The sequence below is a fragment of the Eptatretus burgeri genome, chromosome 14, assembly GCF_056783735.1.
Source record: "Eptatretus burgeri isolate ZD-2024b chromosome 14, Ebu_testis_v1, whole genome shotgun sequence".
Classification (NCBI taxonomy): Eukaryota; Metazoa; Chordata; class Myxini; order Myxiniformes; family Myxinidae; genus Eptatretus; species Eptatretus burgeri.
Window position 1 is genome coordinate 64,852,549 of NC_140974.1, and position 13,131 is coordinate 64,865,679.

The 13,131-nt window shown below is 40.7% G+C and overlaps 1 protein-coding gene across 1 annotated transcript in view; it reads right to left on the reverse strand.

The window, feature by feature from the left end:
* The window catches only part of EMC10 (ER membrane protein complex subunit 10), an 18,997-nt gene that overhangs the window by 5,795 nt on the left and 71 nt on the right, over positions 1-13,131 (reverse strand). The window contains exons 1-5 of the mRNA XM_085855272.1: positions 12,967-13,131; positions 12,781-12,841; positions 6,643-6,755; positions 6,448-6,534; positions 4,939-5,120 (exon numbers count right to left, since the gene is read on the reverse strand). The exon at positions 12,967-13,131 is cut by the window's right edge and continues 71 nt beyond it. Coding sequence (XP_085711398.1) covers positions 4,939-5,120; positions 6,448-6,534; positions 6,643-6,755; positions 12,781-12,841; positions 12,967-13,053 — 530 coding nt within the window. The 5' untranslated portion in view covers positions 13,054-13,131. The remainder of the gene's footprint in view (positions 1-4,938; positions 5,121-6,447; positions 6,535-6,642; positions 6,756-12,780; positions 12,842-12,966) is intronic.

Below are 13,131 nucleotides of genomic sequence, written 5' to 3' on the forward strand. Positions count from 1 at the left end.
CTATTGTTTTTCTTAAGATTATTTCTTTATTTTTTCTTATTTTTCTTTTTCCGCCGGCATTTTGCACCCTTTTTCGCTTTAAAAATCATTTTCTCTGGGAGACTAAGTCCGATCGACACGAAATTTTCACCGCAGTGTGTATCTTTTTTGATAGCACAATCACGTTATAATTATGACGTCATTGGTCACGTGGTGCGGGCGCCATCTTGAAAAAAGCGATAAACTTTGGACCTCTGTATCTCAGAAACCGTGCAATGGAAAAATTTTTCGCTTGATACGTTTTACTAAGCTCCCTATGCGGAATCCGTGTGATTTTTCGTGACGTCATAGGTGAAGCGATATACCGGTGAAAATTCGTCAAGTAGAACGCCGTATAGGAAAAATCTGAAAAATTTTGAGCATCATCTACGCCTCAAGTCACCGACGAAAATGTTTTTCTTGACGTCATCGATGACTTATTTCGGCCGCCATCTTGTTTTTTAGTGTTTTTTAAAAAAAATCTTCTTCTCCAGAAGGGCTGGACAGATTGAGGCGAAACTTTACAGGCACATTCCTCCTGAGGTCCTCTTTCAAGTTTGTTAATTTGTTGTTGATACGTCACATGGTTTGGCGGCCATCTTGAAAAAACCCTAAAACCTTCAAACATCTTCTTCTCCAGAAGCGCTGGTCCAATGAAGGCGAGATTTCAGAACTATATTCGTGACATGGATGCGATGCAAGTTTGTTAATTTCAAAGTGATACGTCACATGGTTTGGCCGCCATGTTGGATTTAAGAAAAATATTAAATAATGTTTTCTCTGGTATTTCATAAGCCATTGAAGCGAAAATTTGCAAGTGCCTTCCTCGCTCAACTCTGCATACATGGTAAAAATTTTTTACCTCAGAAGTCACATGGTTTGGCGGCCATCTTGGATAGAAAAATAGACTTTATCCGATTTTCACGAAACTTCACACACTTGTTCGGGTCGACGATGGAAAGCAGAATTTAAATTTATGATATCATAGGTCACAAGGTTCGGCAGCCATCTTGGATTGAAAATGAATAAATTTTAAAAATCTTCTTCTCCAGAAGGGCAAGAGAGATGAAGACGAAACTTCACACATATATTCCCCATGAGGTCCTTTCTCAAGTTTGTTAATTTGTTATTGATCGGTCACATGGTTCGGCGGCCATCTTGAAAAAACCCTAAAACCTTCAAACATCTTCTTCTCCAGAAGCGCTGGTCGGATGAAGGGGAGATTTCAGAACTATATTCGGGACACGTAGGCGATATAAGTTTGTTAATTTCGAATTGATATGTTAGACGGTTTGGCCGCCATCTTGGATTTAAGAAAAATATTAAATAATGTTTTCTCTGGAACCACTGAACCAAATGAATCGAAAATTTGTAATTATCATCAACCATCGTGTATGCACGCATGGTAAAAATTATGACATCACACGTTACATGGTTTGGTGGCCATCTTGGATAGAAAAACGCACCTTTACCGATTAACACGAAACTTCACAAACGTGTTCCAGTACCCAGTTGGAAGCAGAATATAAATTTGTAATGTCATAGGTCACATGGTTCATCAGCCATCTTGGATTAAAAAATAATATCTTTAAACGTCTTTTTCTCTGAAAGGACTGAACAGATCCAGGCGAAACTCCACCACTATAACCGCCTCTCCATGACGAATAAAAAGTTCTCACCCCCTTTTGAGGTACGAATCAACGTTTGGCAGCCATAGTGGATTGAAGGAAAAAATTAATTAATGTTTACTCTGGAACTACTGCATCAATAAATGTGAAACATCACCTTTATGGTGGAACGCTCATGCGGAATGAGGGTTTGAAATTTCAACGGGATCGGGCCCAGGGTTTGGCAGCCATGTTGGTTTTAAGAAAAATATTAAATAATGTTTTCTCTGGAACTGCTTAACCTGGAGAAGCGAAAATTTGCACTTATAGTCTCCCATCGTGTTTGCACACGTGGTGAAAATTATGACATCACAAGTCACATGGTTTGGCCGCCATCTTGGATTGAAGGATAAATATTAATTAATGTTTACTCTGGAACCGCTGCCTCTATATATGAGAAACTTCACATTTATAATTCAGGTGACATGCGAAACAAAAGTTTAAAATTTCAACCTGATCGGTCACACGGTTTGGGAGCCAGAATTATTTAATTATTTGAATCTGGAAGCCAGTTCTAACGAAATTGAATGCTTTGTGCTGCCCGGTTCGTAACTCGTCTGTTCCGCGCCCTCTCAAAGCAGGCGTGTTTGTATCACCATTAAATAATGTTTTCTCTGGCACCGCTTATCCTGTCAATGCAAAACTTTGCGACTCTGATTTAAGTCTCATGTTGTATCAGTTGTGTCAAAGGCACTTCTGGGTACCCGGTCATCACTGCCAGCAGTTATAAAGTGGCAGTTCTAGTTTGTTATTATTATTATTATTATTATTCCGCCGGCAATTTGCACCCTTTTTCGCTTTAAAAATCATTTTCTCTGGGACGCTAAGTCCGATCGACACGAAATTTTCACCATAGTATGTATCTTTTTTGATAGCACAATCGCGTTATAATTATGACGTCATTGGTCACGTGGTGCGGGCGCCATCTTGAAAAAACCGAAAAACTTTGGACCTCTGTATCTCTGAAACTTTCTAGGGTAAAAATGTTTTCGCTTCATGAATTTTATTAAGCTCCCTATGGGGAACACGTGTGATTTTTCTTGACGTCAGAAGTGAAGCGATACACCGGTGAAAATTCGTCAAGTAGAACGCCATATAGGAAAAATCTGAAAAATTCTGAGCGTCATCTACACCAAAATTCATCGTCAAAAATGTTTTTCTTGACGTCATCGATGACGTAATTCGGCCGCCATCTTGTTTTTTAGTGTTTTTTAAAAAAAATCTTCTTCTCCAGAAGGGCTGGACAGATTAAAGCGAAACTTTACAGGTACATTCCCCCTGAGGTCCTCTTTCAAGTTTGTTAATTTGTTGTTGATACGTCACATGGTTTGGCGGCCATCTTGAAAAAACCCTAAAACCTTCAAACATCTTCTTCTCCAGAAGCGCTGGTCGAATGAAGGCGAGATTTCAGAACTATATTCGGGACATGTATGCGATGCAAGTTTGTTAATTTCGAAGTGATAGGTCACATGGTTTGGCCGCCATGTTGGATTTAAGAAAAATATTAAATAATGTTTTCTCTGGTATTTCATAAGCCATCGAAGCGAAAATTTGCAAGTGCCTTCCTCGCTCAACTCTGCATACATGGTAAAAAATTTTACCTCAGAAGTCACATGGTTTGGCGGCCATCTTGGATAGAAAAATAGACTTTATCCGATTTACACGAAACTTCACACACTTGTTCGGGTCGACGATGGAAAGCAGAATTTAAATTTATGATATCATCGGTCACAAGGTTCGGCAGCCATCTTGGATTGAAAATGAATAAATTTAAAAAATCTTCTTCTCCAGAAGGGCAAGACAGATCAAGATGAAACTTAACACATATATTCCCCATGAGGTCCTTTCTCAAGTTTGTTAATTTGTTCTTGATCGGTCACATGGTTTGGTGGCCATCTTGAAAAAACCCGAAAACCTTCAAAGATCTTCTTCTCCAGAAGCGTTGGCCCAATGAAGGGGAGATTTCAGAACTATATTCGGGACACGAAGGCGATATAAGTTTGTTAATTTCGAATTGATAAGTCACATGGTTTGGCCGCCATCTTGGATTTAAGAAAAATATTAAATAATGTTTTCTCTGGAACCGTTTAACCAAACGAATCGAAAATTTGTAATTATCATCTAGCAGGCAGTATGCACGCTTGGTAAAAATTATGATGTCACACGTCACATGGTTTGGCGGCCATCTTGGATTGAAAAACGCACCTTTACCGATTTACACGAAACTTGCCAAACGTGTTCCAATACCAAGTTGGATGCAGAATGTAAATTTGTGATGTCATAGGTCACATGGTTCGTCAGCCATCTTTGATTGAAAAATAATATCTTTAAACGTCTTTTTCTCTGAAACCACTAAACAGATCCAGGCGAAACTCCACCACTATGACCGCCTCTCCATGACGAATAAAAAGTTCTCACCCCCTTTTGAGGTAAGACGCAACGTTTGGCAGCCATAGTGGATTGAAGGAAAAATATTAATTAATGTTTACTCTGGAACTACTGCATCAATAAATGTGAAACATCACCTTTATGGTGGAAGAGTCATGCGGAATGAGGGTTTGAAATTTCAACGGGATCGGGCCCAGGGTTTGGCAGCCATGTTGGTTTTAAGAAAAATATTAAATAATGTTTTCTCTGGAACTGCTTAACCTAGCGAAGCGAAAATTTGCACTTATCGTCTCCGATTGGGTTTGCACATGTGGTGAAAATTATGACATCACAAGTCACATGGTTTGGCCGCCATCTTGGATTGAAGGATAAATATTAATTAATGTTTACTCTGTAACCGCTGCTTCTATATATACGAAATTTCACATTTGTAATCTAGCCGACATGCGAAACAAACGTTTAAAATTTCAACCTGATCGGTCACGCGGTTTGGCAGCCAGAATTATTTAATTATTTGAATCTGTTCGCCAGTAATAAGGAAATTGAACGCTTTGTGCGGCCCGGTTCGTAACTCGTCTGTTCCGCGCCGTCTCGAAGCAGGCCTGTGTTTGTATCACCATTAAATAATGTTTTCTCTGGCACCGTTTATCCTATCAATGCGAAACTTTGCGACTATGATTTAAGTCTCATGTTTTATCAGTTGTGTCAAAGGCACTTCTGGGTACCCGGTCATCACTGCCAGCAGTTATAAAGTGGCAGTTCTAGTTGTTATTATTATTATTATGACTACCCTCAATGATTCAAAAATAAATAAATAAAAACTCGAAGGCCTCGCCTCTTGCATAGATAATCTCCCCATTCTCACCCTTGAGCCAGAACTGGAGCTTGAATTGACACGGTAGAATTGAACATCTCCAAATCAACGTCCTCGACCTCGTTTCCATGGCAACCACCCGGTTCCGTAACAATGGAGATGCCTACAATACTCCCTTGCCCATCCGTGTGAAGAGTGAGCCGGTCCGAAAGGTGAGACTCCAGCATCGAGCACTGATGGGGTGAAATGAATGAGAAGAGAACTTTAACTTTTCTCAACCGGACACATCAATCCAGATATACCTGGGAGGTTTCCACTTGACTTGACATTCATGGAAACATAAAGCTGAAAAAAATACAGTATATATATATTTATAAAATCGTGATGGTTTTGGAAATGTACCCCAAGGGAGAGCATACAGTACATGGACACGCAGAACCGAGGATGACTTATTTCATTAGTCTATCTGTAGGTAGACCTTTGGCCCTTGTCTAATACTTTGGGGGTAGATATGCATTGAGGTTCAATTGGGTATCCCTGGTACGATGTTGGCCCTCCCTTACCCCATTCTCTGCTTCTTTTAATCCTTCCTTTCAATACCCCATCGGTCTGTTCCAACAATTCCCCCCCTGTTCCTTTCTCAATCCACCAATACTCCCCTTCACCAAACCCCAACTCAATCACCCCTCTTTCATCGAATCGGTCTTTGTTTCAACCACACAGGATTATTCTCGTCCTTCAGTGCATCCATCTTCCTTACGACATGGAGTAATCCAGGGCTGGTGGGCTCAGGACCGGGTGTCTCACTCGTGGCGAACCTCGAATCCCGGTCCATAACAATATATATATATATATATATATATATATATATATATATATATATATATATATATATATATATATATATATATATATATATATATATATATATATAATGTCCAACAAGATAATGTAAATAAATTTTCCATAAAAGTCACAATTTCTACCAAAATTTTGACATGTCCCTTCTCACTACCACCCTGCACATCATGAGCCTCTCAGCCCTTTGTTTTCTAAGATGTTAAAACACCGCATCATCATCGCAAATAAATGCTGCTTCCAATATTGTTCAGAACCTCATACATCTCTTTCCTAAAGATGACCAAGATCTAAAGGACCTGTCCCGCAAGATGTACTCTGTTGTTCATTTGCATGACTCATGCTGTTATGACGTTAACATAAGATCTTACATTTGATGTATATTAGCAAGATGTTCATTTCGAGTATCAGACATTGTTTGTTTTTTTTTTCCACATCTCCCTGCGATCGACTCGACTGGTCCAATCTTACAAAGGGAATCCAGAGCGAAGAGTTAAAATTAAATAAAAGGCTTTTCCCCACGAACCAACCAACCCCACCCAAGAAACCTTTTCTTAGCCTGATGATAACCCCATCCCTTATCAAAAATGGGCATCGTCAGGTGGGTCATCCACATTTAAATGCAATGTGATACTCCTGGCAATCAGGTTACGGGACTTCCGAGATGAATCGAGGGCAACCGTGCTCGAGTTTGAACACTACCGCAAGTACGAAGGAAGATATAAACGCCGATCCAGAACCGGGCCGTGGTACTCGAATCCGATACAACCCTCCAGCTTCTGAAATCTCCTGGGCACAGGTGCAATGCAAGAGGAAGAAACATTGCAATCGATTCTCCAAACACAGCAAGTCTGTTGCCCGGTCACGCTTAATATTGGGATGATGCTACAATCTCACCCGAAGTCTGTTCCTCTCATCTTCAGACAAACCACCCTGAGACAATGTAACGAGCCCATCCTTTTGGGGTTTCCAGCTCAATATCCCACGCTGGTAGAAATGTATGGCAGAACCTGGCAAGGCAACAACAAAGATGCATTGTGGATCACACATGGTGGATCACAGGAGTACGTTGTGCAGGTTGGGATGTTTGGGAAAAGGGATGGGGCTGAGAGATATATATATATATATATATATATATATATATATATATATATATATATATATATATATATATATATATATATATATATATATATATATATATATACAGTAAGTCCTCGCTAACCGGAAGTTCGCATATCGTAGTTTCGATTCTTCGTAATTTAGTTTTAATGACCAATTCTTCAATTATCGCAAACATTTTATGCCTATCGTAATGTCATTGCAAGGAAAAACGCAAAAAAAAGTTTCAAACTGCCTGCAAAAAAACAACAATCACACAGGATGCGCATAAACACACTTTCACTTTACTGCGCATGTACTGTATGCTGTACTGTACGTATTCTCTTCACGCTCGCCTGCATACCTTCCAGTATGAATCCCAAGCGACCCGCAAGTCTTTAGCCGAGCACACCTCGTTTCAAGCGACAACGAAAGGCTGTCACATTGAAGGTGAAATTGGATATAATTAAAAGACATGAACGAGGTGAAGGGACAACGGAAATCGGCCGCGCGCAGCAATCGCTGCATCGACTGTACATTCGATCGTTCAAAGTTCGGCAAAGATAAAGAAAATATCACAGATTGCGACCAGTTCGAGTGCAACGACACTAATGAGAATGAGAGATGGTGCCATGCACAACATGGAGCGTTTATTATGTGTGTGGATAGAAGATCAAACTCAACGTCGCATGCCTTTATCTCTTGCTGTGATACAAGAAAAAGCGCGTAGTTTGTGAGGGCATTGACCCACGATTACGTGATCAATTACTTCTCCAATCATGTTGAGAAGTATCTCCAAGGAGAACAACATTGACAACAAATCTTTGCTGCTTGTAGACAATGCTCCTGCCCATCCTCAGCAAATGGAAGACTGGTGTGAAAACGTGCAGGTAGTATTTTTACCACCAAATACTACCTCACTTTTACAGCCTATGGATCAGGGAGTTATTGCTGCTTTTAAAGCCTATTATGTTAAGCATACCATGCTGCAGCTTATCAAAAAAACTGATAAGGACAAGCTATCAATCAAGGAGTTTTGGCGAACATACAACATAAAAATGGCTTTGGAAAACATTGAGGATTCATGGGCGGAGGCGAGTGCCTCCACAATGAACGCTGTGTGAAAGAAAGTGTGGCCCGAGTGTGTCCACAATTTCACGGGGTTTGCTGATGTTCCGTTGATTACAAGTCAAATTGTAGACCTGGCGCAGGAGGCTGGTTTTGAAGAGGTTGACGAAGAGGATGTGGATGACTTACTGGAGTCTCATGCAGAACCCTTAAGCAATGAAGATCTTATGGAGTTGGAACAGCAGTGGGCTCTTGAGGAAGAAGAAGATGCTGTGACACCTTCATCCGAGCATCTCACCATGAAAAAACCTCAGCCAAATCCTCAGCTCGTTTGAAAGTGCCACAGAATTTGTTATCGAGCAAGATCCAGATCTTGAAAGGAGCACTGATTTTAGCCTTGTTGTTTATGATGCCCTTTGTTGCTACAAGGGACTTTATGCAGTAAAGAAAAGGAAAGCCATCCAGCCCACTCTCCATGCATTTTTCAAGCCAAAAGATGCAGCACCAACTCCATCCACCATCCAGGATGCTCCTTCAGCCAGCTGCCAAGAGACCGTTCCCGCTGGTGAAGAAAGTGACAGCACAGTGTCAAGTGAAGAGGGGGACGATTCTGCCACTCCGCAAGTGTGACTTGTCCACCGCAATCAACTCCGTTCCTCCAGCCTCGGGGTAAGTCTCCACGACTCGAGGCGTGTGTTTTGTTTATTTGTGTTTATGTCCAAAAAATTCCGAGCCAAAAACACATCCCCCCTTTAACACATTGGTTTCTATGGGAAAATATGTTTTGTTTAACACAGTTTCGCTTATCATTAGGTTTTCCAGGAACGCAACCCTTGCGAAAAGCGAGGACTTACTGTATATATATATATATATATATATATATATATATATATATATATATATATATATATATATATATATATATATATATATATATATATATATAAATTTTTTTTCTTAATTCCTGTTTATGATCACTGACCTTCCCTGAAAATGTGCCGAAAATTTTATTTTCATGACTGTCGTAAACACTGGTGTTGTCATGCAGCGTGAGGACAATGTAAACACAAGTGGCACTGTCTAGACAGGAAGTGGAAAGTTAAAACAAAGGATCAATCATTCATGAGCAGTGTGGATTGCTCGTTGGCATCATGTCTGGGAGCATGTCTGAGCCCCCTACGGATTGGGGGGAATTTGTGATAAATTCAGAGTGCTGGCAACAACTCAAGTACCCTTTCTAAAATACACCGTGGGATTTAGTAATGTGAGCAGACGGGACACCCGGCTCCACATCCATTCGAGGGACGACGCCCTTCGTGATGCAACGCCCTGCCCTGCGAAGTACCAATTCGACAGTTCATAGTCATGTCGAGAATAGAACCCAAAGTACAGTACACAGCTGAAAGGCAAGTACACTACCTCCACGCCACGCTGTCGAAACGAACGAGCCGTCTGGCTTTTCTACATTTATAGATGGGGACAGGAATACTAAAGATATTAAAATCAACCTTCATCGCAATTTAAACAAAAGGTAAATAATTTAATTCTTTTTTAAATAAGTGTTTAAAAAAAAAATCCTGTTCGAGAAAGGATCTCTGCCTGATGTACCATATGCGTCACAGAGCGTAGGTGCCACCGCAGCAGCTTCCTGAACAAGGGTTAGACTAGGTGGTTTGCCATTGCCTTCCCAGCGGAAGTTAAGGAATTTGCTCAGGGTGCCGGTAATAGCTCGCCCACTCTTAGCGAAGGACACCATGAGGTATTTAATGTGCACTCAACTCCGAGCCGTCTAGCCTGGGTTTGAATCCTGATCCGGCTACAAATTGTGTTCCGCATGCAATGCGTGTGATGCCCCTCGAATGGACGTTAAACTGGACGTCCCGTGTGCAGACATTAGTTGGTGGGCGTTAAAGACCTTACGGTGTCTTTTTGTTGAAGCGTCGGTGAGTTATCACCGGCATCCTGAACAAATTACTCATTCCTTCATCCATCATTGGGTGGGTGGGTGGGTGAAAGATGGGTGGGTGAAAGATGGGTGGGTGAAAGATGGGTGGGTGAATGATGGGTGGGTGAATGATGGGTGGGTGAATGATGGGTGGGTGAATGATGGGTGGGTGAATGATGGGTGGGTGAATGATGGGTGGGTGAATGATGGGTGGGTGAATGATGGGTGGGTGAATGATGGGTGGGTGAATGATGGGTGGGTGAATGATGGGTGGGTGAATGATGGGTGGATGGATGATGAATGAATGATGGATGGATGAATGATGGATGGATGATGCATTATGAATGATGCATGATGGATAATGAATGATGATGGAATGATGATTGGAATGATGGATGGATGATGGATGGATGAATGGATGGATGAATGATGGATGAAGGATGAATGATGGATGGATGATGCATTATGAATGATGCATGATGGATAATGAATGATGATGGAATGATTGGAATGATGGATGGATGGATGATGGATGAATGATGGATGAAGGATGAATGATGGATGGATGGATGGATGAATGATGGATGAAGGATGAATGATGGATGGATGGATGAATGATGGATGAAGGATGAATGATGGATGGATGGATGGATGAATGATGGATGAATGATGGATGAATGATGGATGAATGATGCATAATGCATGATGCATAATGAAAGATGGGTGAAAGATGGGTGAACGATGGGTGAAAGATGGGTGAAAGATGGGTGAAAGATGGGTGAAAGATGGGTGAAAGATGGGTGAAAGATGGGTGAAAGATGGGTGAAAGATGGGTGAAAGATGGGTGAAAGATGGGTGAAAGATGGGTGAAAGATGGGTGAAAGATGGGTGAAAGATGGGTGAAAGATGGGTGAAAGATGGGTGAAAGATGGGTGAAAGATGGGTGAAAGAATGAATGAAGGATGGATGGATGAATGAATGATGGATGGATGGATGAATAAATGGTGGATGAATGATGGGTGAATGATGGATGAATGAATGATGGATGGATGAATGAATGAATGGTGGATGATGGGTGAATGATGGGTGAATGATGGGTGAATGATGGGTGAATGATGGGTGAATGGTGGGTGAATGGTGGGTGAATGATGGGTGAATGATGGGTGAATGATGGGTGAATGATGGGTGAATGATGGGTGAATGATGGGTGAATGATGGGTGAATGATGGGTGAATGATGGGTGAATGATGGGTGAATGATGGTGAATGATGGTGAATGATGGTGAATGATGGTGAATGATGGTGAATGATGGTGAATGATGGTGAATGATGGATAAATGATGGGTGAATGAATGATGGATGAATGATGGATGAATGATGGATGAATGGGTGAAAGAAGGATGAATGATGGTGAATGATGGATGAATGAATGATGGATGAATGGGTGAATGAAGGATGAATGATGGTGAATGATGGATGAATGAATGATGGATGAATGAATGATGGATGAATGAATGATGGATGATGGTGAATGATGGATGAATGAATGATGGGTGAAGGATGAATGAATGATGGGTGAAGGATGAATGAATGATGGATGAATGAATGATGGATGAATGATGGATGGATGAATGATGGATGAATGATGGATGAATGGGTGAATGATGGATGAATGAATGATGGATGAATGGGTGAATGAAGGATGAATGATGGATGAATGAATGATGGATGAATGAATGATGGATGAATGAATGATGAATGAATGAATGATGAATGATGGTGAATGATGGATGAATGAATGAATGGTGGATGAATGATGGGTGAAGGATGAATGAATGATGGGTGAATGAATGATGGATGGATAAATGATGGGTGAATGAATGATGGATGAATGAATGATGGATGAATGAATGATGGATGAATGAATGATGGGTGAATGAATGATGGATGGATAAATTATGAGTGAATGAATGATGGATGAATGAATGATGGATGAATGAATGATGGATGGATGAATAATGGATGGATGAATGATGGATGGATGAATGATGGATGGATGAATGATGGATGAATGGGTGAATGAAGGATGAATGATGGTGAATGATGGATGAATGATGGGTGAATGGATGAATGAAGGATTAATAATGGTGAATGATGAATGATGGATGGATGAATGAAGAATGAATGGTTGATGAATGAAGAATGAATGGTTGATGAATGAAGAATGAATGGTTGATGAATGAAGAATGAATGGTTGATGAATGAAGAATGAATGGTTGATGAATGAATGGTTGATGAATGAATGAAGAATGAATGGTGATGAATGAATGAAGAATGAATGGTTGATGAATGAATGAAGAATGAATGGTGATGAATGAATGAAGAATGAATGGTTGATGAATGAATGAAGAATGAATGGTTGATGAATGAATGAAGAATGAATGGCTGATGAATGAATGAAGAATGAATGGCTGATGAATGAATGAAGAATGAATGTTGATGAATGAATGAAGAATGAATGGTTGAATGAATGAAGAATGAATGGTTGATGAATGAATGGTTGATGAATGAATGAAGAATGAATGATGGATGAATGAATGATGGATGAATGAATGAAGAATGAATGGTTGATGAAGAATGAATGGTTGATGAATGAATGAAGAATGAATGGTTCATGAATGAAGAATGAATGGTTGATGAATGAATGAAGAATGAATGGTTGATGAATGAATGAAGAATGAATGGTTGATGAATGAATGAAGAATGAATGGTTGATGAATGAATGAAGAATGAATGGTTGATGAATGAATGAAGAATGAATGGTTGATGAATGAATGAAGAATGAATGGTGGTGGTGTTCATGTCTAACATGCACGATGAACCGAATGTCCTCCTGTGTCCAACCAGGTTCCTTGTACTTACCGAGCTCGAATGAATGCTCAAGGCTCAGACTCAAAGCGCCACCGTCCGTTTCCTCTCCAAGCTGCGGGAAGTGCGGGCAGAGACACACAAACACGGACAATCAGTGCACGGAGGCAATATTTGCTTTCAAGCCTGAACAGAGAACCATCCACACAACCTCGGACAATGGGTCGAGAAAAAACTCGCCTTCCGAGCCATCGAGCCGCAAACCTCCGCCGACAACCGCAGCCAGAGGCTCAAAAGTATCCACGGACCGACCATGGTCGCAGCCATGTTGCTTCTGCTGAGTGTTGTTGTTGTTGTTGTTGTTTCAAACTAAACTAATGAGAATCAGCCCACCAGAAGTCAAAC